The sequence below is a fragment of the Peromyscus eremicus genome, chromosome 3, assembly GCF_949786415.1.
Source record: "Peromyscus eremicus chromosome 3, PerEre_H2_v1, whole genome shotgun sequence".
NCBI lineage: Eukaryota > Metazoa > Chordata > Mammalia > Rodentia > Cricetidae > Peromyscus > Peromyscus eremicus.
In genome coordinates this window covers 89520071-89545773 of record NC_081418.1, presented here as the reverse complement: position 1 = coordinate 89545773, position 25703 = coordinate 89520071, and the positions used below count along the sequence as shown (strand labels likewise).

General features: G+C 40.4%; 1 protein-coding gene across 4 annotated transcripts in view; it reads left to right on the top strand.

Annotated features, from left to right (window-relative positions):
* Ctnna2 (catenin alpha 2) overlaps nucleotides 1-25703 on the top strand; it is a 1136313-nt gene that overhangs the window by 855701 nt on the left and 254909 nt on the right. For all 4 annotated transcript variants that reach the window (XM_059258010.1, XM_059258006.1, XM_059258007.1 and 1 more), the window contains one exon: nucleotides 8600-8680. In XM_059258010.1, the coding sequence (XP_059113993.1) occupies nucleotides 8600-8680 (81 nt within the window). The remainder of the gene's footprint in view (nucleotides 1-8599; nucleotides 8681-25703) is intronic.

Here is a 25703-nt window from a genome sequence, read left to right as displayed (position 1 = left end):
CACACTATAAAAGTCACAGCTATACAGTATTTTGAATATTCCTTGTATATTCAGTTTCAGTTTTGAGGGAAAGGATATGTATTTTATGTAAGCATATATATGTGTATATATAATCCTATGGCCGTGCTTGGCATATTTATATACCCTCCAATTTGGCCATGTGAGCCTGTGGCTCTGATGGGCATCCTCCTTGGTAGACTTGTGCTTACAGGACTTCTATGAATGAACTCCTTTCATTTCATTCCTTCAATATTCATTCCCTTCCCATTGCATATTACCTGTATGCAATGAAATGTTTGAAGTATGAAGAGTGAATAGAATGAGAATGCCCTTGAAAGAATTACTAATTTTTAGAGATTTGAAAGTTAAGATTTCTTAACATTGTGCTGCATAGATCATGAAGTTAGTGTCAGTTATGTGTCATTTACCATGTCAATGTCTGTGTATTATATACATCTTCAGGATTTTAACAACTATTATTATTATTTTATAAGCAGGGGTTCAGGCAGCTCAGGTTGGTCTCTGAGGTGCTCTGTAGCTGAGGATGACCTTGAACTTGTAATCTCCTTGTTTCCCACTCTTGAGTACTAGGATGACAGATGTGCACCATGGTGCATAGCATATGCAGTGCTAGGGACCCAACACAGGGAGCTGTGCATGGCAGACAAGAACCCTAACCCAGTATACTCTATCGTCAATCTGAAACAAGAGCATTGTCCTTTATTTTGTAAAGAGGCAACAGGTAGTATGATAAAAGATCATTAAAATGAAGTATTGTACTTTACCTGAAGACTAAAATCTTCAAACTCCAGTGAGTGGCACAACTCTTCTGGTTAGAATGAAACTGGTTTGGAAAGTCTTCTCAATATCTGATGCCTTGACAAATTGGACTGGAGCTGAGGCAATCAAGACAAATTTTCTAAAAAACCTAAATCAGGAAATGTATTCTCTTTGCTCTTGTCAATTCAAGCCATGGATCCATTGTAGATGTGTTTGTAAAATAACATTCTAAGTCTAAAACAAATAGAGTTCTATAAACAAGCACTTCCCTAGCACAGCAGATGGTCACTAGGAAAGGCATCCACAGCAATGTGGGAGAGTACTTGGAGTGTTGTCTTCTTTTAATAATGACACTTAGTAAATGGCATCTCTATAGCAGGTAAAGATAAAGAAGATGGACTAGTGAGATGGCTCAGTGGGTAAAGCACTTACCACGCAAGCAAGAGGATCAGAGTTCAAATCCTCACCACCCATGTAAATGTGAGGTGGATATAGCAGTCCAATGTGTAATCCTAACACTTGAGGGACAAAGATGGGATCTGTGGTGTAAGCTTGCTAGCCAAACTAACCATATTGGCAAGCTGTGTGTTCAGTGAAAGAAGACACCTAATGACAACCTCTGTGCTCCACACATGTACACACATACTCATATACATGTGCATACATATATTCCCCCACAAGCAAACACACATGCCAAAACACTACATCCACAAAACAAAACGTGTTTAAGATAAAGTGAGAACAGTTCCCAGAATATAGTGCAAAAGAGTAAAGGGGCCAACAACTCAAAATCATGTTTTATTAATTGACTTTGAAGAGAAAAACATGAAGTTTAATAATCACAGAGTTTTATTTATTTTGAAGCAGGGTCTCCTGTAGCCCAACCTGGTGAGGAACTTAGTATGTAGCTGAATATGATCTTGATCTTCTCATTGCTTCTGCCTCCCATGTGATGGGATTACAGCCATACATTACCCCATGTCTGGCCTCTAGTTTCTCAATAGATTCTCTTATTCATCTACTTATTTATTTATTATGCCCAATATACTCACCTAATTACTCCAAATATAGTTAAAAAACTTTTATTGTTTTATGTATATTGACATCATGATTGATCATCTAGCTAACCCATTAAGAAGACAAGGCATATATTATGCTTATGCTATATATTGTACCTGAAAGAAAACAGACATTAAAAGTAAGGTGCATCAATAATTTAAGATCACAGACTAGTCATAGTTGGCTGGCATTAGCAGGCAAGTCTGTCAAACTCTTTGAGTGAATGGTAGTCATAACAGAGGGGAGCACAACACAATAGTTTTCAAATCTCTCTGTAGCTGCTTTATTTGAGGACCGGGCACAGACCAGGCAAGGGCCCTACCACTGAGCTATGTCTGAAACCCTCATTTTGCTTTTCATTTTTAAAGTTTTATTAACTTGTTTTATGTGTATGGATGTTTTGCTTGCATGTATGTTTATGTACCATATTTGTATCAAGTACCTTCAGAGGCTGGAAGAGGCCACTGAATCCCCTAAAACTGGAGTTACAGACAGTTGTGAACTGCCATGTGGGTACTGGGAGTTGAAACTGGGTCCTCTGCAAGAAGAGATAATGCTCTTGACCACTGAACCATCTCTAGAGTCCCTACTATTTATTTTGAGACAGGGCCTTGACAAATTGTCCAGACTGGCCTTAACCTCACTTGTAAACTATGACTGTCCTTACTAGTTTTCCTTCTGTTATGGTTAGTCTTAACAGTCAAATTGACACAACTTGAATCACCTGGAAGAGAGTCTCAATGAAAATCTATTGTCCAAATCAGTTTGTCCTGTGGTCATGTCTGTGGGAAATCATCTAGGTTCTGGATAATGTTAATTGATGTGGAAGGACCTACGTGAATGTGGCTAGCACCATTTTCTCTACTAGACTCAGGACTGAATGAAAAGGAAAGTGGGAAGAGCCCTGGAAAGCATGCATCCATGTTCATCTCTGCCTGCTCTTAACTATGGATGTGCTGAGATTAGGTACTACAATGAACCTCTTGCCTTGAAGTCCCCACAACAATGGACTGTCCCCTGGAATTATGAACTAAAGTAAACTGTTTCTCCTCTAAGTTACCTTTTGTCAAGACATCTTATCAAAGCAACAGAAAGGCAACTAAAATATCCCTTCCCAAGCATGTGGCATCATAGACATATACCTCCAGGTCTGGCTTGGAAGCTCTCATTTGCTGTGCAAATCTGAGTGTTGAGAGGCAATCACTACTTCCTACATGTAAATTTTATTTCAAGAATCCAAGTTTACAAAGGGACAGTTAATTTACTGTCCTGGTCAGTGGCTCGGATCTCCCAAACTCTAGTACTTTCTTTAAAAAGCCATAGCTTTTGGGTCTAGGGAGATTTGTCACCAGTCAAGAGCCCCTACAACTCTTGCAGAGGACCTGAATTTGGTTCCCAACACCATAGGTGATTGGACAACACCTACAATTTACCTTCCATGCCATCTGATGCCCTCTGCTGCCCTTCATAGGCACCTACATCCCCACACCTTTCACACATACACAACTAAACACATGGTAGCAATTTTCTCTTAGAATTTTATTTTATGCAGCCCATGCCCATCTTCATGTCTGGATTGCCTTCAGCCAAGGACTTGAAGGCTAAAGAATCCAGAGTTGGAAATATTGCACCAGCAGAATCTTGACAAGACTGGCGTGGAAAACTGATGTCACCAGATTTCTCTAGGTTTGCAGGTTAAAATACAGTCAGCAGAATTCATACTGAAAAGACGCTCTCTTGAAAATAATTTCCATTGCTAGTCAGAGTTGTAGCTAGAGTTTTCCTGCCTGGCCCACAGTCAGGACAAATCTCTCTCACCTGCCAGTCCCACAGCTGCTCAGACCCAACCAAGTAAACACAGAGATTTATATTAGTTACAAACTGTATGGCCGTGGCAGGCTTCTTGCTAACTGTTCTTATAGCTTAAATTAATCCATTTCTATTAATCTATACCTTGCCACATGGCTCGTGGCTTACCGGCATCTCCACATGCTGTTTCTCATCGTGGCAGCTGGCAGTGTCTCTCTGACTCAGCCTTCCACTTCCCAGCTTTATTCTCCTCCTTGTCCCGCCTACACTTCCTGCCTAGCCAATGGCCAATCAGTGTTTTATTTATTGACTAATCAGCAACACATTTGCCATACAGAACATCCCACAGCACAGAGTCATCCCTTCTTTTCATGCAGTAAAGGATGGCTCTTTCTATTCACTGTCCTCTCAGAGTCCATCTTGTCATTTGTCTCTTCCTGCCACTCAAAATGCTCCTCCTCTTCCTGTTCTCCCCTAACCCAAGGCTGATGGTCTAGCTGATGTCCTCTACAGATTTCTGTCTTAGGTTTGGGGACTTCATAGCGCATCTACTTACCTACCACCTCAAGGAGCTCACTGTCACCCATATTGTTAGCTTCATGTTCTAGTTAACTCTTTAGTATGAGAGGCTTTCTGAGAAGAGGGAACCTTAGCTTTCCCTATTAATGTGCCTCCTCCCACAGTGATCCTGCCTGACAAATGTGTGTTTGACATTCAGGTTATTGAAGCCACATGGGAAACACATGTTGCCTTCTGCTTACAAAAAGGAACAGCCAAGCCTCCCACGTGCGTCTGTAACAACCCCAGTCACACTTAAGTACTGATGTTACCTCTGGGTGTAGAGGTACATCATTCAGCATGTAAAATTACAGAACACCAAGCCAAACCAGAATTTTAGATAATGATTATTTTTTATTTTTTTATTATAAAAACATACTTTATTTTTGTTGTTTTTGTTTTTGTTGAGAGGCTATCTTGCTCAGGATAACCTTGGACTTGCCATGCAGCTGAAGATAATCTTGAATTTTTGCTCTTCCTGCCCTACCTCCTAAGTATGGGATTATAGATAAATGCAGTTACACCTACTAGTTTATGCGTGGTTGCAAATGGATCCTGGGGCCTTATGCCTGCTCCGCAAACATTTTACCCACTGAGAAACATTTCCAATGTTTCCCCATAGTTTAAATTTTTTTTTTCCCACTGGAAGTCATTTTATTGCTATGTTCATTTGGCACAATAAAGTTCCCTCTAGTGTCCGTGACCCATCTAGTCTCCGGTTCTTGGCCTCATTGACATTGTCAGATATGGATTCCATCTCATGGAGAGGCTTTCAATCCAATAAACAGTGGTTGATGACTTCTGTAACATTTGTACCACTAGTGCGCCAGTGGGCAGATGTTGCAGGCAGGTTGCTATTTTCCTAGTTTTTAAAGCAGGAAATATCTGCCGTAGGGCTTGCTCCAGTGGCCCTATCCCAAATCATGCCTTGTCAAATTTAATATTATCTGATGCAGGGCTTGCTTCAGTGGTCTTGTCCTAAACCATGCCTTGTCAGATTTGTCTTAATTTAAATTTTGTATCTATTTTACTCTGCATGGCTTCTCTTTTTGCTTTCATTTTGCTGTTTTTATATTAAAGAGTGCATTAGACTATTGATTGTGATTAGCGAGTTCTTTCATGCCCCTTAGTCTTGCAGCCATAGGCCAGTACATTAATTCCCGACCCTAGTTTCATGACTTGTCTCCACTGTCATTTTTTCTCACTGGTGAAAAGAGGATAAAGATGTATCACTAACAGAATATGGGGATCCCAGTATCTGGCACTTATTCATATTCACTAATTAGTTCCTGTAGCCAAGATATTGTAATTCATTTATTTTTTAAAGTCATTAAATTTTTTTTTGAGGTGTGGTGGTAGTGGTTGGTGGTAGTAGTGGTTGTTGTTAAGGGGTGTGTGTGTGTGTGTGTGTGTGTGTGTGTGTGTGTTATTCATGAATGTGGACATTAGTGTACTACAGTGAGTGTGTGGATGTCAGAGGACAATCTAAGGTTTTGGTCCTTACTGACCACTTTGTTTGATACAGTATCTTTTTTTTTCATTCACACTGCATATGCCAGATTAGCTACCCTGTTACCTTCCAGGCATTTTCTTGTGTCCACTTCAAATCTTCCCATAGGAGCTCTGGGATTACACATATATATGCTACCACATCTAGCTTTACTTTGCTTCTAGGAATTTTTCACTCAGCTTCTCACACTTGCCAAGCAAGTGCTCCACCCATGGAGCCATCTCACCCACCCATTCCCCACCCCCACCCCTGCGCCCTAGTCCATCTTTTAACAAATTACAGTTCTGTTGTTCTAGCCACAATGTAAAACTAACTTGTAACTTTTACTATTTATTTATTTGATTGTTTATTTTTGAGACAGGGTCTTAATGTGTAGAATAGGCTAGCCTGGAATTAAGAGAAATCTTCCTGCCTCTGAATCCCAAGTGCTGGGATTAATTTTGTGCACCACCACACACAGCAATTTTGACTTTTGGAGTACAATTTTACTATTCTAATAAATGGAAATTAAATGGGAGGAATATGGTTCTCCAAAAGACAGTAGTGGTTCACACCTTACCCAAAGGACCCACTATCTTTATGGTAAACATCCTGTTTGCAAAATAATGAAAGAGGAAGAGTGGCCACTGACTGTTGAACTAGTATCCATCTGATTATTGCAAAGCTGGATGCTAGGGGCACTCATGCTTAATACGACCACATTCCTCTGTTTTCAGGAAGGTCAAACTACCCATTCTTCTTCTTCGTACACTTTTCTTGCAGCTATTTGTGGGCTGATATTTCAAAGTTGTAAAATGTTAGCCTCTTTATTTCAAGCTCTTCCACCAGCCATCTCAATGTGTGCATCTGAAAGAGGTTTTTTTTGTTGTTGTTGTTGTTGTTGTTGTTTTTTTTTTTTTTGTGTGTGTGTGTGTGTGTGTGTAGAGAGTGTAGAAGGAAGGGTTTGCAGAACTCCAGACAACTAAAAATATGCACACATATGCCCCGATGATTGACTTTTCAATGAAAACCCTGCAAAGCCATGCATCACATATTTGTTTAGAAGAGCTGGCTTAATGAAGCAAGTTGCAGAAAAAAAAAGTGGCTGCTTTCAGCCCAGCTTGTAACTCCAATGCCTATGTGTCTGTATGGGCTACAAGTATCGAGGTTTTTGTTTTTTTGTTTTTGTTTTGTTTTTTGTTTTTTTTTTTTCATGAAAAAAGGACCTTCGTGTGCCTGATACATGGTCATTCCTCTTCTCTAAACAGATCATCTGTTAGGCGGAAGGTTGTCACCTGGAATCTCACTCATTTTTTACTCACCTATGGGGCTTTGTGAGATTATGTACAGATGGGGTATGGAGCAAGAGATGGCTTGCCCCTAGGAATGCAAATAAATAAATAAACAAACAAACAAACAAATAACTTTATAGGGTGTTAGACTGAAGTTTTGGTGATTTAATAGCTTTCACACATTGCTTTGAAAATGATTGCCTCTTGTGTAGAAGATGGCGTACCTGCAGTGTTCATAGAACTTTGAATCCATGGGAATCTTGTCACTGTAAAAACAAAACAAAACAGAGCTGTGGAGGACTGGCTCAGCAGGTAGAGGTGCTTGCTGTCAAGCCTGATGACCTAAGTTCGATTTCTGAAACCCACGTAGTAGAAGAAGAGAACTGACTTCTTCTTGTCTTCTGTCCTCTACATGGCAGCCCAAATGAAGCCCTACCCACCCCCAACTCCACGCACAAATAAATGAAATAGATATAAAAAAAATCTAAACTTTTAAAAATAGAAATAGTGCAGATTCTCTTTATTTGGTTTTCCTTGTCTTTCTATAGCCATCAGGGAAATGGAAAAATCAACACAAGACTAGTGAAATTTTAAGTGAATAGTTTATTGAAGTGTTGTTTATTCTATTCTTTTTGCTTCTCTAACTATATGTTGGAGTCATAAGGAAAGATTTACTCATGATCACAAGCTGTGAGTTGCTTATGGCTATGTTTGGCACCTCTCCTGCTTTGTAGAACAGAGATTAGAAGTTCTTAATTTTCTAGAGAGGAATTTCTCCCAATCTCGGTACAAAACCTGTAATGTGGTCTTTGAAATATTGGCATAAAATTTTTCATTTTGACAACAGAAAATTTGTTTTTAAGCTTTTCTTTTGTACATGTGTGGTATGTATACATATATGCATGTTCTCGTGTATGTACACATGTGTGTGCAGGTATATTTGCACATTGCGTATTAGGAGTTTTTCTATCTTATTCTCCAATTTAATCATTGAGGCAGGGTCTCTCACTTGAACCCAGAACTCAGTAATACATTAACCCCACTAATCAGTGTGTTCCAGGGAAATCCCTGTCTCAGCTTTCAGAGTGCTGGAATTACAAGTGGGTTGCTGCCCTGACCTGTCATTTATGTGGGCTCTCTGGATACAAACTCTGGTCCTCAGGCTATGCCATGTCAAGTACTTCATCCACTCAGTCTTCTCCCCAGGTCCTGTGAATTCTTCGTAAAAAACATTTATTTGTTTTCTGTTTTATAAGCATGATTACATAATCAAGAATCCCATTATAGTTGTCTTTGCAATCAAAAGCAAAACACATTTTGTATTATGTACTTTATCCATAAATGGCAGGAGAAGAAGAAAATGGATTTGAAGGAAGCTGAACATGGATATAGCTATCCTGAGAATGTACTGACTTTTAAAATTTCAATTTGTATTTCAGAAAAATAGTTTTAGTCACCTATCCATGTTCATCCATGTATACTTAAACAAATGTTTTGTTTTGCTTTCAATTGGTTGGATTTTGCAACTTAAGTATATTCCTGAATTGTCTTAAACATTTAATGTCCTTGATACTCAATTTTGTAAACCAGAAATGATTTTTTTTCTTAACAGACTGGAAGAAAAGAAAAAGGAGACCCTCTCAACATTGCAATTGACAAGATGACCAAGAAAACAAGAGATTTGAGGAGACAGGTATAGTTTTCTTTCTATTTTTACCACAAGAACTTTGTGATGATTTTTCAGAATGCTCCTTTCCAGGGTAGCATTTAGAGCTTACTCATTCAGGTGACTATTTGGCATCTCATCTCCATAGACATTAGACGGACAGACAACTATTAGCAATTAGAAAACTGCTGAGTCAAGAGATGAGCTAACTGCAAGACTCATGATGTTTATAACCCAAAAGGCAGCCTTTCAGTGAGCAGGCATGATCTCAGATAGGAACTTGAATTCTCCACTGCGGACATTTGGTTTTTAGTTTCTGAATCCAGATAGGCCAGGAGGCCTTTCATTGATTTATGAGAGTTCTTACCAAACGTCCAAGGTGTTGAATAATGTACTAGATTGCTAATGTTTAATAAGAAATAAAACCCTTAATACAATGGTTTCATTGAGGTCTAAGACCCAATGTATTCCACTGAAGATATAGTAAGCATTTTTATCAGATTTTTTTTTTTTTTTTTTTTTTTTGTGGGGGAAGCTCAAAACTAAAATAGGAGTTTGTGACATGAACTAATGGCAAGGACTAAATGGTCCTTGATATCATTAGTTTGATGGCTCCATCTTTTTTTTTTTTTTTTTTTTTTTTAGGGGAAATCTTATCTTGGGGGATGGAGGTGATTTTTTCATGGCAAATGTTTTATGAACACTAACCAATATTGACATTGAAGTTTTTTGGTTTTGTTTTTAATTATGGAAATGGTTTATAATGATTAAATGGTATGTTTAATAGATAAGTTTTCATTGTTACTAGGTATTTTCTAAGGGTTTTTTGTTTGTTTATTTTTATTTTGTTTTTAATGAAAGAATACATTTATTCAGTGGTTCTCAATTTTTCTAATGCTGCAACCCTTTAATCCAGTTCCTCATGTTGTAGTGGCCCCCAACCATAAAATTATTTTTTTGCTACTTCATAACTGTAATTTTGCTACTGTTACAAATTATAATGTAAATATCTATCTGATATGCTATCCCTAGGGGTCATGACCCACAGGTTGAGAACCACTGATTTAAGAAGACTCAGTTAACTCTTGAGATGCTCTGAGAACATCAAAGCCCAGGTTCTGACAGGCTATGGACCTCTTGTATTCCTCTTTTCCTGACACCCCACTGGTATCAAAAGACCACACAAGTCACCCCAGAACACAGGGTGTGCACACATGACTCAAAATAGGCTTTTCCTAGAAATCTGGATTCTGATCTTAAGTGGTATATTTAATATTTGATCTAAAAAGTTGTTTTGGAGCTAGAGAGATGGTTTAGTGGTTGAGAGTACCTGCTGCTCTTGCAGAACACAGGTTCGATTCCCAGCACCCACATGACTGCACACAGCCATCTGTAACTCTAATTCTGGGGAGATTTGATGGTGTCCTCTTTTGACCGCTCCAGTTACCAGACAAACATGTGGTACAGACATATGTACAGGCGAAATACCCATACACATGAAATATAATAAAGTTTTTAAAAATTATTTTAAGCTTGCATGAATGTAGATTGTTTGTTTAGTAATTTTGAGATAAGCTCTCATCATATGGCTCTGGCTGGCTTGGGACTCACAATATAGAACAGGCTGGCCTTGAATTTAGAGTTCAGTTTTCCTCTGCTTCCCCAGTGCTGTTGTTAAAGCTGTGCACCACAGCACCCAGCCTACTGTGTAAATATTGTATGTTATACACAGTCCTCATTATACCCTTTATTATCTCTTTTCTTGCCCCTCACTTGTTCCGTTAGCCCCCTTTGCCCTCCTGGATAGTTTTATATGTACTTTCCCCTCCCCTCTTTCTCATGCACACATGCGATTTTATGTATGTATATAAAAATCTAGGAACCACTAATGAGAAAGAACATGCTATTTTTCTTTCTGAGACTGGCTCAATTCACTTTATATGGTTATCTCCTGTTTCCTCCATCACCGGAACCGTTCTTATATTTTCTCATGTTGGACCTTACTTTGCTTGGTAGTTTGCTCTATCTAGAAGAGATTATACCCCACATTTTTATCTCCCTGGCACATACACTTTGAGTCCTGCCTAAAGACCATCCTATCTCCCTCCGGCAGCTTTTGCATATGCCTGCCTTCACCACTAAGTCCATTGTGTTAGTCAGCTAGCGTGAACTACTGCCGAAGGCAGCACCTGCTCTGCCTTCTGCAGCTGTGGAAAGGCTAGATTAGTACAGCTGCATCTACCATTCCCTTTTGTAGTACAACGAGCAGAGTCAGGATCATCATGGAACCAGGAGCGGAATGGCTATGGAGAGTTCTAGATGTATTGGAAACCAGAACACAGCTTCATTGGTTACTTTTCTCAACTAAAGTAGTTAGTTGCTGGGACCAACTACTTTACAGGAAGTAACTTAAAAGAAGAGAGATTTCTTTCAGCTTCTCGGAAGGTACATAGTGCATTATGGTAGGGAGGTTAAGATCTTGGAGGGTGAAGTTGCTTGATTGTGTCTGGATGGATCAAGAAGCAGAGACTAGGTAGAAAGCAGAATGGGCTGAGAACCTTAAACTGCACCCCCTTCCCCACAGAGACCCATTTCCTCAACTGAAGAGCTACTTCCTACTGATTTGTATACATAACTCTCTAGACCAGCATCAGCAGCTGGGGGTCAAGCATAGAAGCACTTGAGCCTGAGAGACATTTTTTCACCCCTTTTCTTGAAAATAGATTCTTTTTCCCCTCACATAGTATATCTGTTTACCCTCTCACTACTTCTACCAGCTCCTCCTCCCCTCTTCTCCCCTCCACATCCATCCCCTGTCTGTCTTTAGAAAACAAACAGGTTTCTAAGGGATAATAATAAAACAAAATATAATACGATATAATAAGATGAAACAAAACCTAACTCATCAGAAGTAGACAAAACAAACAAAAGGAAAAGAGCCCAAGAGAAAGCATAAGAAGCAGAGACCTACTTGTTTGCATTCTCAGGAATCCCATGCAATTGCTAACCTGGAACCGTTAATATAAACGCAGGGGACCTGGTGCAGACCAGTGCAGGCCCTGTGCTTGCTGCCTCAGTCTCTTTGAGTTCATCTGAGATTTGATCATGTTGATTTAGAGGGCCTTGTTCTCCTGGTGTGCTCCACCCCCTACTGCTCTTACACTTCTACCTCCTCTCTCCAGGGTTTCCCTGAGCCCTGAGGGGAGGGATTGGAAGGAGCCATCCCCTTCATGGCTGAGTGTTCCAAGGTTTATGAGAGACATTTTCCCATGCAAACCACAGCACTACAGTTCTGCTTGGGAGCTTCTGGGATGTCACCAGGATGTTTCAGGAAGGAAGTCATGCTTCAAATAATACCCTCCACAAGACAGAACTCTTTTACTTCTAGAATCTAAAGACTTTCACTTGCCAGTTAACAAAATCTTTTATGGACAACATTTCCTTTTTGTGGTTGTTTATCCTTTTTCTTTGAAATAAGGCATAATAAAAGATTGTCCCTTTGTGTGTTAGTCATATCAGATAGAGAAATGGGCAGTTCTGCCTAACCTTCCCTCTAATATCAACTGTCCATATCCTGTCTGGTATGAGATGATGTGGTTAATAGGAATTAGGAAGTTAATGAAAAACCACTGAATTAGAATAGAGATCTCGACTCAGGTTGTAGTATGACTTTAGATACCCTGTTTTGGTGCTCCCCTCCCCCGTCGCTTCTCTTCTGCTTTGAGACAATTTCACTCATAGCCCAGTCTAGCTTTGAAGTTCCAGCAATCCTCTTCCCTCAGCTTCTGAGCGTTAGGATTATAAGTGCCAGCCAGCGTGCCTGGCTCTGGAGTCTCCATCTCTTGATTTTCTCTTCTTATGAAGTGAGGAGCCAAACTCAATCTGAAGGATCTCTTTTAGCTACATAAAATTGTGTGAATCTGAGGAATGTATTCATTCATTTCCTGTGCCAGAGGTCCTAAGGGATAATAATCAGCTTTTAGAAGCATGGACAGGGATTGACTTTGCCTAGACTCTGGAACAGACTATCAACATGTGCTCCTACCTCCCTGATTTATTGGTTCTAATAGGGATTTAGGTTTTACGTTCAGGAGCCAGCTCCTTAGTTCTCTCCATTTAGAGACTTAGAGGTCATTTCCCCCGCCCTGCGGCCAATTTATTAAGAAGGAGTGGTGAGAGAATTCTCAGAGTTGTCTTATAGCAGAAGAGAATGGTAGATTTGAACGACTCTGAGATAAGCCTCCTGGAGAGCTGCATTCAGGGTGGTAGGCAAAGCAGCACTGTTTCCGTGCCTGTCAGTTTCCCCCCTCCCCTCCACATTTGCAGGAATGAGGATAACAGGATTGTTTCATGGTATTAAGACACAGCAGTAATAGCATAATATCCCACCACATCTGTGGATTTGGTTCAAACACCTTTCTCTTTCTTAATCTGTCTTTCTTGGACTAAAATGGTCCCCATCTGTCAGTTCCGTGGCTACCCATATGTTGGGATATTTTTGTCTTTCTTCCCATCCTTTCTCTCTCTCCACATTTACCTGTATGGCACAAAACATTCACTGATCTAAATTGAAGCTCGATTTGGATGGAATATGCAGTGACTAATTTGCCTGGCTCAGCTGAGCTCCCCCGTCCCTTGGATTTGGGCAGTTAGAGGCCGGAGGCATGGCTCAGCAGTGAAGAATGCTTGCAGCAGCTCTTCCCAGTATTCATGTCAGGCCACTCACAATCCCCTGTAACTCAAGCTCCAGGGGATCTGACACCCTTTTCTGCTCTTCATGGGCACCTGTGTATGTGTGGCATGCACTCACACAGACAGACACATACATAAACACAAAGAAAATGAAATAAATCTTAAAATTATAAATAAAGATTTAGGTAGTTAATAGGATTGAAAACAGTTTCCCTCAGGTGTCAAATGCAATAATGTCTGCATGAATATTCTCTGCTGGTGAGAATCTTTCAGTTGTAGATAAACCTGTTTGATAAGAGATTAGAAAGAAGAGCCCCCAATGACCCAGGACCATGTCCATGGACACATGCATTTGGTGTTCTTTGTTACAGGGAGCACACCAGAGATGACCACTCAGACATAGCTTATAGCTAGTTGAAAATCTTTATTCCAGCCAACTGGGACTACACTCTGATATTCTGGACTCAAGTGTAGCCCTGAGCATTTAGACCAAGGGGCTTTTAAAGGCAAAAACTACATCCTAGTATCTTGCTCTGGGCCTGCATACGAAGATCTACACATGCAGGCAGTTTAACAGAAGCTAAACTAAGTTAGCTGGGGTATCTTGGCCTCAGGTCCTAGAATAGAGTTGAGTAATTTTCCACAAGATTCTCCATCAAGGAGATTAAATTCTAGTTAAACCTGAAATGGCCTCAGCAAGAATACAAGATAGAAGAAGCTCTGCACTATCTTGCCCTGTCACACCTTGATGTGGTATTTCAAGAAATCAAATCTGATAGAGAGGAAATGAGGAAATAAAAGATTATAGTTAACAATGAGACTTCTACGAACTTACAAGACTTTCCACTCTTTGAGTCTCTTACACTTCCTCTTAGCCCTTGGGAGGATCCCTTTAGAAGGGTGACCTTGGAACCTTCCAAAGTTCCACTTACTAAATTAAAATAAATAAAGTCAATCACAATCCTTATCTTAGATGTCCCTAATTAGGAACAGGGAGTTAGTCTTCAATAAAATAGATCTTTGTTGAAGTAGAATTTTCAAGTAAGTAGAAACCCTCTCTTGAGGCCACATTTTCCAAAGGAATCGAGTCACACACTGTGGGAAAGGTCATAGGAACACAAGGGTGTCACCTTAAACTGACGGACCTAGATCCATCTTGCCATTTAAAATCCTTGACAGTAGGCAGTAGTAGAGCGAGATTCTCTTAGGAGTGCTTTGTGTGGAATGAAAAAAAATTGGATTTATGAGACTATGACTGTCAATTCTGAGCAGTTATGTTCTATTTTTAGAGCTGTGGGCACAATGGGCCCCATGTCTGGGCGGTTATCCCAGCTGTGATTCTGGAACCAGTCTGGAAGCAATACTTTTGGCTTACTCCATGTCTGGGCAAAGAGATGCCTCAAAGTCCATCCTTCACTCACATGGGGGCCTAGCCAGTGACTGCCTGCTGCACCTGCCTGTTGTTCTTTAACACATGACCTGTTGAACACCTTTCGATCTGTCCTATGTATACAAGGACACTAGTTTATTGAGGTGATCATTTTGATTCTTTTATTAGTTTTTTATTCAAAGTTGATAAACAAATTAGGACCCAAGATATCCCTAATAAATAGTAACCATAATATTAAAAGCTAATTTAGCTGCTCTTGTTCCTCAAACCAATCAAGAACTTACTTTTTGATCATCAGGTTCCTGCTTGGTTTAGAGAGCAGTTTGCAAGATTCAGTTCTTTACTTCCCCCACCTGACTCTCAGGGATCAAACTCGGGTTGTGAGGCTTGGCAGCAAGTGCCTTTACCTCCTGAACCATCTCAAGGGCTGGCTCAAGAACTGAATTCTAAGCTTTCACCCTCATGATCTATGAGAAAGGTCTCACAATAAAATGCAGTGAGGGTCAACTTGATAAAAAGTCTCAATTTTGCTGTTAAAATAAAACTATTTTCAGTAACACAGATTCATGTGTAGGATACTTTCATATTGAGATAATTACTGCATGGGTTGGTAATATAACAAAGAATTAAGAGTGTCCAAAGAAAACACATCACATGTGTCAGAAGGTCCATTTGTCTCTGAAGAGCCTACAATTACAATAGAGTTTTCTTGATGCTTCTGTTGCTTCCTGAGAAAAGACCTCAGGCTGACAGTGGACCATCATCAGTGAGTGTTTGCAAAGTCTACAAAGAATGTAGACTGACTTAGCTGACCTATGTACAGACTTTACCATGTGCTGGTTCATTCCACGGACTGACCACATTTATAGTCCTAACACTAGATGAGTGAGGCAAAAAGATGGTCACTGTGTGTGTCCACTTTACAGATAAGGACACACAGCCAATCAGCACAGCCATAGATACATGGAGTGTGTGTGGTATTTCCGGCTTAAGCAGTCTGGCTGCCACCTTGCTCATAACCTTTATCCCATCCCAGTTCTCTATATGAGTAATGCATGCAAGTGTGGCAACCCATATTCTAATCTACTCTGAGGGGCACTTGGGAGGTAAGGGAAGGAAGGGAGGGAAAGAAGGAAAGAGGAGAGAGAGAAAAACAGAGAGAGAGAGAGATGCTTTATGAGTTTTTTTTTTCCATACTGGAGGTTAAAGCCAGGACCCCCAGTCCTATTATTATTATTACTACTACTACTATTACTACTTTTTATTTAAAGATGAGGTCTCAGGCAATTACCAAGACTGGCTTTGAACTTACTGTGTAACCTAGGCTGGCCTTAAACTTGTGGTCATTCAACTTGTCTCCCAAGTAGCTGGGATTGGGGCCTATGCTAGTAGACCCAGCTGCCCTGTGGTTTTCAACAGCATCTCCACCACAGGAAGATTTGTGGTGACATATATCCACTGTAGACAGAAAATAAGAAATCTGTGTTGAATGGCAGAAGCTGGTTCTTATCTACTTCCACCCCTTGATTTTAGCATTACGGCTCACTACAGCCTCTTGAAAAGGTGCTGTTCTGTTTAGGTGTCTGGTTTTTTGATTAGTGAATTACAGACATTCTAAAGCATTTACAGTAAACAGGAATGTTAAAGCATTCAGTTCTTTTTCTCACATCTCCCTTAGTGGGGCCAATTATTTTTAGATTCATTGTCAGGAAACATTTGAAAATTATTTCTGGATCTAAGTGTGTTTTTCTTCCTATAGAGATGAGGCTATGTCTAAGGCTATAGCAACAAGACAAGTTGGCTCCATGATTTCTTCTAAATGCTAAAGTTTGCGATTTTGCACTGAGACCTTGTCATAGCTAAGAATCCCCAGGGATTTGGTCCTTAGGTCAGAGTCTTACCTCACTGTGGAAGCATAGAGATCAGAAATGATCGTACAGTAAAAAAGATATGGGATATAAAAATAAGCAACACAGACATAGCTAAGCACCAGAAACCAGAATGAAAAAGGGTAAGAACAGAGAAGGGTAGATAAGAGGTTTCAATAACACAGACAAGGGGCATGTGGGAGGAACTCTTCATTAAGAATTAGGTATTCTGGCCACTCTGTCATTGGGAAAACTGTGATAAAAAAAAAAAAAAAACATTCCTAAACATTAGCACACCAAATACTTTCTTCTTAGTTTTTTGACATAAGGTCTTACTATGTAGCACAGACCAACCTTGAACTGGCAATCTTCCTCAGGCCCAGGAGTGCTAGATTGCAGACATATACCACCATCATTATAAGCTACCACATATATGTTATCTCCAACTCTAGGGTATGTGATTGAATCAATTGGAAATAGCTTTTTAGATACCGTGTAGGCAAGTCCTTGGCAAGTGCTGTCTACTTTATGAGGTGGTTTAGTTTATTTCTGTGATCCTGTAGAAGGTAAATGTCTCAGATCTAGGGGGACATTGACTCGACTCCTCTCTCCCTATCAAGTCTTGATCTAAGGGAAAGCTGTAACTAGAGTTTTCCTGCCTGGCCCAAAGTCAGGACAAACCTCTGTCACCTGCCAGTCCCACAGCCACTCAGACCCGACCAAGTAAACACAGAGACTTATATTGCTTACAAACTGTATGGCTGTGGCAGGCTTCTTGCTAACTGTTCTTACAGCTTAAATTAATCCATTTCTATAAATCTATACCTTGTCAAGTGGGTCGTGGCTTACCGGCATCTTCACATGCTGTTTGTCATCGTGGCGGCTGGCAGTGTCTCTCTAACTCAGCCTTCCACTTCCCAGCTTTATTCTCCTTCTTGTCCCGCCTATACTTCCTGCCTAGCCAATGGCCAATCAGTGTTTTATTTATTGACCAATCAGAGCAACACATTTGCCATACAGAACATCCCACAGCAGAAAGCTTAGCATTCTGACCCATGACCATTACTCTAACAGCATATTCTGCTGAGAGAAGACTGAGTTGTATATGCATGAACAGGAAAACTTTGTGGAGTGGGCCTTCAATGGCTAAATTGCTGTGTTCTGCTAATCCCTGCAGTTGAGGTGAAATGGGAAGGGGAGGGGATCAGAACAGTCATTGAGTCCAAAAACACAATGTAGAAGATGTCTGTATTTAGTCTAACCTCCAGCACTTGCTCCTATTATAGATAAGAATGCTGCTGCAGTTCCTAAATTGTTCATTCATCAAATGCTACACTAAGCCCTTTACCTAGAGTCTATCTGTTCCTTGGCTTACTTTACACATTCACCTAAACAGTAAATGGTGGACTCCACTGTGGGGGATTTTAATTTCACCCAAACTGTGCTGAAGTTGGACACACCTGGAATCCTAGTACCAGGGAGACTAATCTGGGAGGATTGTTGAATTTGAAGACAGTTTGGGGCATATGTAATGGGACAAAGGCTAAAACAAATAAACAAAAACTGAAAGTCTCTGTCACAACAAGTGCTCCCAGTAACTTCAGATGTTCAGTTTTTTAAAAAATATTATCTGTCTGTTGTCTGTCTGTCTGTCTATCTATCTATCTATCTATCCGGTGTGTGTGTGTGTGTGTGTGTGTGTGTGTGTGTGTGTGTGTGTGTGTGAGAGAGAGAGAGAGAGAGAGAGAGAGAGAGAGAGAGAGAGAGAAGAGACAGAGACACAGAGACAGAGACAGATGGGGGAAGAAAACAGGCACAAGTGTGCCACAAGGTGTGGAGGCCAGAAGACAGCTTTCAGGAGTTGTTTCCCTCCTACCATTTGCATCTTGGGGATTGAATTTGAGTAGTCAGGCTTGACAGCAAGTGCCTTTACCCATGGAGTTGTCTCACTGGCCTATGGTGTTCTCGGCCTTGAATTCTTTTTTTTTAATATTTAAAAAAGAAATATTTATTTGTATTTTGTGTACATTGGTGTTTTGCCTGCATGCATGTCTGTGTGAGGGTGTTGGATCTCCTGGAACAGGAATTATATACAGTTGTAAGCTGCCATATGGGTGCTGAGAATTAAACCCAGGTCCTCTGGAAGAGCAACCAGTACTCTTAACCACTGAGCCATCTTTCCAGATCCTCAGCCTTGAATTCTACTGCCTTTATATCTGAAAACAAGTTTTCAAATGTCACCATAGCCTATTGGTTGATGCAGCTGAGCATGTGTCAGGACTTGGGACATTCATCACACCTATTGTACTCTACGAGACATTTTCATTCACAGAAACAATACCTGTTTAGTATGAGGAAAAACCCATATTTAAGGGTCTCTTAAGATGGAAAAATCCTGTGGAGTCTTCCAACTGCTACACATTCACTAAGAATGTTTAGCTTTTGTCACAAAAATAGGATTATTTTTTTCTATTCAACTGACCAGTTCACTAACACTAGCTTGCAACCTTCAATTAAATACCCAATGAGAGCATCAGGCTTCACAGTTTAAGGGCTCAGTCCCACAGGCCATACTGACTCTACATGCTGCTTGTAAGTAATAGGTGGTCACCAGTGGTCCTGCCTCCTCAGCCATTCAAATGAGTTTTGATTAATTTATCAGATTGACTCATGGTTTTCGATTCATACTTACTTGCATTAAGGAGTTTATTATAAAGAACTTTATGGGATACAGATGAATAGACACACAGGCAGACATCTCTTGGGAGGTTCACAATTGGACTGTGCTGTGATTTTTCTGGTTGTAGTATAACATGTGAGCCCCCACATGATGAGACTGGGAGCTTTCTGAATGCCGTTCTGAATGATGTCCTTTCAAGTTCTTGGAGTGGCTTTGTTACAAAGGCAAGATTGATTAAATCACTAGCCATGGGTAATCAATTCAACCTTTGGCCTCTCTCATTTCCCCAGAGATTGGAGGTTGGAGGGAAGCTATGAGTTCTAACCGTGTAGTCACCTGGCTGTTTGCCCTGGCAACCTTTCTCTTCCTGAGGTCGCCCAAGAGCCCAACAAATGTCATCGCATTAGACCAAAGGATGCATCTCTTGCCCAGGAAATTCCAAGGGTCTTAGGAACTGTTTTTAGGTGTCATCAGCCAGGAAATTACACAGGATTTCTGTGTCAAGAACTGAGGTCAGAGATGAAATATTAAAACGAATATGTAGCTAGTGCTCTCATCTGCAAGGATCATCTGTGTGATGAACTAGGGTAGATATGTATATTTCTTTGTGTTTTATAAGACTTCTACCCCCTTGGACTACATTGGGAACAAATGGTCTTACTGCTCATGGCCCTTTAGTGTGGGAGTAGTCAAATGGATCTATGTTTCCTCTGAACATATAGAAATGATGTGTGTGTGTGTGTGTGTGTGTGTGTGTGTGTGTGTGTGTGTGTGTAAGTCAGAGGACAATGTGAAGAAGTTGATTGGTTCTCTACTTCCGTGTATGGGTAAGATGATGGAGATTTAACTCAGGTCATCAGACTTGGTAGCCAGCTCCTTATACAGGAGCCATCTTGCCAGACTTCAGTCTGTGCTTTCTAAGGAGCAGAGCTATGACTAGGGTGAAAAGTGAGACAAAGCATTAAGTGTTAAGGCATACATTATCAACAAAATCAAGGATTCAATGTAAGCAATATTTTATGTACTGTTTTAGGAAGTGAAGATTAATGAAAAAATTCACCATGAGATGCTAGAGATAGGTGGCTTAATCAGTAAAGTGCTTGCCTTGCAAGCCAACTTAGTTCAGTCTCCAGCACTGTCATAAAGAGCTAGGCAAGATGATGCAAGCTTGTAATCCAAGCTCTGGGAAGGTGGAGACAAGTCAATTCCTGATGCTTTTTAACAAGTCAGCATAGCATATTTGGCAAGCTCAAGGCCAGTGAGAGATCCTGCCTTGAAAGACCCAGTCACTGACTTCAGAGGATCAATATCAAGGCTGATGTCTGACCTCCATCCTTGGCACATGCTCACAAGTGTGCACACCAGCATGCCCACATCCACACTTAAGTTGCAATGAACCATTGTCAACATTGTAAATAAAGATGGGATTACTGTAAAGAACAGTAGTGCTGAGCCAGGTTGAAGCCTGAAGCAGAAGGTAAAGTTTACTGATCCATTTTTATTTATCTTGCCTCACTGTTCATCATGAAGGGAGCACTCTTTCCTCCCGGCTCTGTTCCCGAGTTTGTGTATAAAGTCTTGAGTGCACCTGCTGTAGGTGAGCATCCCTTCCCACAGTCTCATTGTCAGATGGTTTGTTTCACTCTCTCACCTTAGTGGCAAAAGGACTGGCCTTTAAATTTTATGGAATGACACCTCGGAGTTCAGACTCAAAGACCTATTTGAATTGTGGTGTCTTTTAGGTTTACTTGCTTCAAATACATCCCTTCTCAGTGTTTATCGTGGTGACACGGGCCTTTTATGGCACTCTAAAGTGCCTCAGAGAAAATGGAGAGTGTTCTAATACCGCTGATTTATTCTTCCAGGTCTACAGTAATTTCCTCACTGCCTAATTATAAGGCTTGGTTTAATTCACTCTACACATAATGTTTACTGATGCACATATGGTACCCCATTTCAGGAAACTATACCCAGAATGGGCATTTTTGTCATGCTGGAGCATGGAAAATTTCCTTCATAGACAGAAAAATAAAAAAGCCAAGAAATTAAATCAATTTGACAAAATATGTCCCTCAACAAAAGGGGGAAAGTTCATATCTACATCTTATTGAGAGAGCCCATGTCTCTCTTCCTCATTTATTTTATCTGTTTACTTTCTTAAAAAATAAGGCAAGGTCCCATTTTGTAGGCCAGGCTAGCCTTAAATATGCTGTATAGCCAAGGCTTCCAACAGTCCTCCTGCCTCAGCCTCCCCATGCCAAGCTCACTTATTTATTTACTTATTGTTTGTTTTATTGAGACAGGATTTCATGTAGGCTTGGGTAGCCTTCAACAAGAATGATCTTGAAAAGCAAATTTTCTTAAATCCCTTTCCCAAGTACTAGGATCATAAGCATGAACCACTATACTGGGCCTGACACAACTTACTTTAAAAGCTGCATGATGATTATGTGTTTATATGCCTTTAAAGGTTTTAAGTTTTTTTCCTCCAAAACCAAGGACATAGTATGAACTGAGGGGAAGAAGATAGGGGCAGGGAGGAAGGAAAAACAACTACCTATCTTGGGCTTACTCCTGGGCTGTCCTTGAAAGAAAAGATACTGGTTCAGAAATCGGGAACTCTTGGAGGAAAAATGAACCTTGAGGTCTTCCCAAGGCAAGAGATGTCTTGTAGGCATCCTCTTTTGCTTCCTCTTTACCTGCTATTTCAAGATGAGCACTCTTCCTTTCTCTCAGCCCCTGGTACCTTTACCAGGTAATTTTATTTTTTTAAAAAAATGAATCAGTATCAGTGTCGTTATACGTTTTAAATCTTGGTGTTGAGTTTGTGCTACAAACTGAATACTCTTTCAATGTCGAAGATCCAAGGACGGTTTCATTCAGCCTGATATGAAGGTTATTTGTCTTTAGTACCAGGATTGGTGGTGGTGGTGAGGGAGTTAAAGGCAGAGGAATTGAGAGTTTGAGGCTAGCCTGTGCTAGGCAGCAAGACTGATTCTAATAAGAAAGCAGTTCAACCAAATCATTATATTCAGAGCTATAGATACCAAACAACGCTGGCCAACGAGCAGATTTGCTTAGACTGTTCAGTGAAAATTCATTTCCCAGATTGTGCTATGTGTTTCAGAATTAGAAATGGCTTCCATTGAACTTCTCTGTTTTTTCCAGATCCTGAGTGCTAAGAAAGCTTAGGCTTAGAGGCTGAGAAGTCACTGAGATACCCAATTTAACCAGCTTTCTTCACCTGCTAGTCCATGGTGCCCATTTGTGCTTGGTGATGTGTGAGGGGCAGAGAAGCACAAAGACCCCTTGAAGCCCTGTGATCTTTGTTTAGTCTCCTTGCTTCTCTTGATTGTCTAGTGACCATCTTGATAGTTTTCCAGAGTCGGATTACTACCAAAAAGTTTGTTTTCATTTTTTAAAACAGAGCAAAGTGTTGAATTTCCAGTAGTAAGATTAAAGTTTGTACTAAGATGAGGCTTATAAGTTAGAGTACCCAAGCGGACTAACTGTGAAGCTTATCCTTTTTAATGACTGTAGTCTTTAAAATTGATACACTTTCATCTCAGTGTATAGTTTTTATTAAAACTCCCTTGATGGGAGTAGCATAAGGTAAATATCAATTATTAATGAATCTTGACTTTCTCTACAATAATCATTATAACAAGCTTCCTGGTTAATATAATCACCAGTTTTTTTTCTTAAGCCATGCATATCCATATCTAGTCTTAGACAAGAAGCTGAACTATGTATGTGATTTCGATAATTATTTTTTCTAATTAATCCTGTGGGGGAGGGCAAATTGTGAAACATTTCAATTTAGCTGAGGGATAGCTGATTAACTAAATAGATGAGCAGACTTGTCTGGAGAATGTGGTGAGAATTAGTTGACCAGATTATGCCAAGTGTTCCAGAATTAGAGGAGAACGATTCGTCCCAAGGAATTTGGAGATAAGAGCAGGTTCTTCCATCAGATCTGACCAGAAGTGCTCCGCAGAAGTGTGAATAATGAACCAGTCAGAGCTCCATCCTCTTTTCTTCCTTCTTCCATAGCTTCTATGTTTTTCATGGGCGAATTAATCCCATTTAACTGCTGGGGGCAGAACTTTCTATGTGATTCCTTCAGTTTCAAAGAGGATCAGGATGCCTTAAATAGCTGCAGTTTAAGCTCTAGCTCTGCAAAGGGCTAAAGGACACCTTTGGGCAAAGCAAAGTAGGAGCTGTGGGAGACCAGAAGAACTTGGGAGGGCAAGCACAAGAGTTCTGTGAGTAGGAGGAAATCGGAACTAATGATGCATCCCTGACTTGGAGCCACTCCTTCCAACACTCCCTTGAAATCTTCAGGCCTAAGCATCTAAATTAATGTGCCCTTAGGGTGTATCTATGGTTGTCCAAATGACTGGCATAAAGGGAATAGGTAAGTTGTGATTTACCAACTCACAGTTGTGCTCATGGGTTATTTTGGAACCTTGTTACTGCTGCTCCTTGAGTGTATTCTTGGAGTGCTTGGGCAGTCTATAAAAATGCCCTCACCAATGTTGCTAACTTAGGTGTAATATCAGGATTTGGAAACCATTGCAGGGCAGGGCACATACATTAAGTAAGCCAGGGAACCTTACCAGAAAACTTCCTAATCCACAAAGTTTAGGGAAAAAGCTAACAGTTTTTATTCTTATGTTAAACCTTTCCCTTTATTTTCTTTCTTCAATGCTTTTCTTCCAAAAGGAATTTCATGCAGACAAGTGGAATAATGGGTGTTTCTTAGTGAAATAAGAGGCAGAGGGAGAAGAAAAATCTGCTGGGTCTAACAAGTCTTGTTAAAGCAGACCATGTAGGGGCACCAAGAGTCTGGTTCTAGCCTCCCTGGTTCCTTTCCTGGGTACAATAGATAATCAGTTTTCAGTGACTGTAGAGTGAATGGGGCTTGAAATATCCTGAGTACTGCAATAGCAATTGATGGATGGAATAAGAGGACTAGAAGACTAAAATCTACTCAGGAAACTAGAACAGGCATTTGCAAACTGTTGCTGCTGCCTCAAATTCCTCCAACTCTCTGCTAGAAGAAATTTGTGTCAGTTCATTTCTTCTCCAGCTGCACTATCAATTGAGTAGCTGTGACAGAGACACAGTGACCCACCAAAGCCAAAATATCTCTACTGGAAGATTCCTTCCATATCTGTACTAGAAGTAAACACAGAATGAGATAAAACAGGCATTAGAATATGAGCATTTAGTTTTTCTCCAACTTAAGGTCCTTGAATCTGACTCCATCTCCTGTCTTTTCTTTAAATAGCAATAATAGCACCAATCATTTTATAGGATTTTTACAAATTTGGGAATGTGGAACCATGACTGGGGCTTACTCAGAAATGACGGCTTTCTAGGAAAAACTTCAGCAGTTGTCAGAAATGCAATGAGCTAGAACTGACCTGAATAACCCTTCCCTGAGAACCAGCTTTTGTTATACCAGCAGACACCATGCAAGCTTCCAAAAGAGGGAGGCAATCAACAGTCCTACCCATCCATGATGCCTATGAACAACATGAATGACCAGCATGACACAGTATGCAGTAGTGGCACACACACCTTGGTGGTAACCAATAGCTCTCTCATTGGACTTAAGACCTGCACAACAAGAGGGAAACCATGTTTGGTACTGGGAACCTAGCTAACTACTCAGTGCTAAGGAAGTCATGATTATTGGAGGAGAATCTACAACCACTAATTTACTAAACCAGTGTAATCCCTAGCAACAGTCCACAAACATTTGTCATAATAGTCGCAGATAAATGTAGTCTAAAGACCTCATCAAGGAAACTTCTTTTTGCCCCAGATGGAGAACACTACGGAAAACCACAACAGATCAAAATTCAGAATGTGGAGCCCAGTCCCAGTGGACACTGACTATGGAAGATGTCCACACTTAAGGTTCAGTGAACACCATGTCCACACTTAAGGTTCAGTGAACATTGTGGAAGAGGAGGTAGAAAGATTTAAAGAGTCACAGATCAGGGAGATGCTACGAGAGTGTGTCTCCTCCCTGTTAAGTCTCACCAACATGACCCCCAAAATAGGAGCTGAATGTTATCAACAAACATGCCAAACTGGATGGGGAAAAAACCCATGAGACTCCGACCCAACACAAAGAATTATAGGTAACTGAGCAAAAACTGAGAGTTGGTGAGGTAATCATCAACAAGGAAGACCACACAAACTGGTTGTCCACTGCTGAACAATCCATACAGAAAACATACATACAAGTAACATTTTATAGACTCAACAGGTTATATTTACGAATAATTAGTTATTCCTAAATGCAATAAAAATTGGTGATAGCCGGGCGGTGGTGGCGCACGCCTTTAATCCCAGCACTCGGGAGGCAGAGCCAGGCGGATCTCTGTGAGTTCGAGGCCAGCCTGG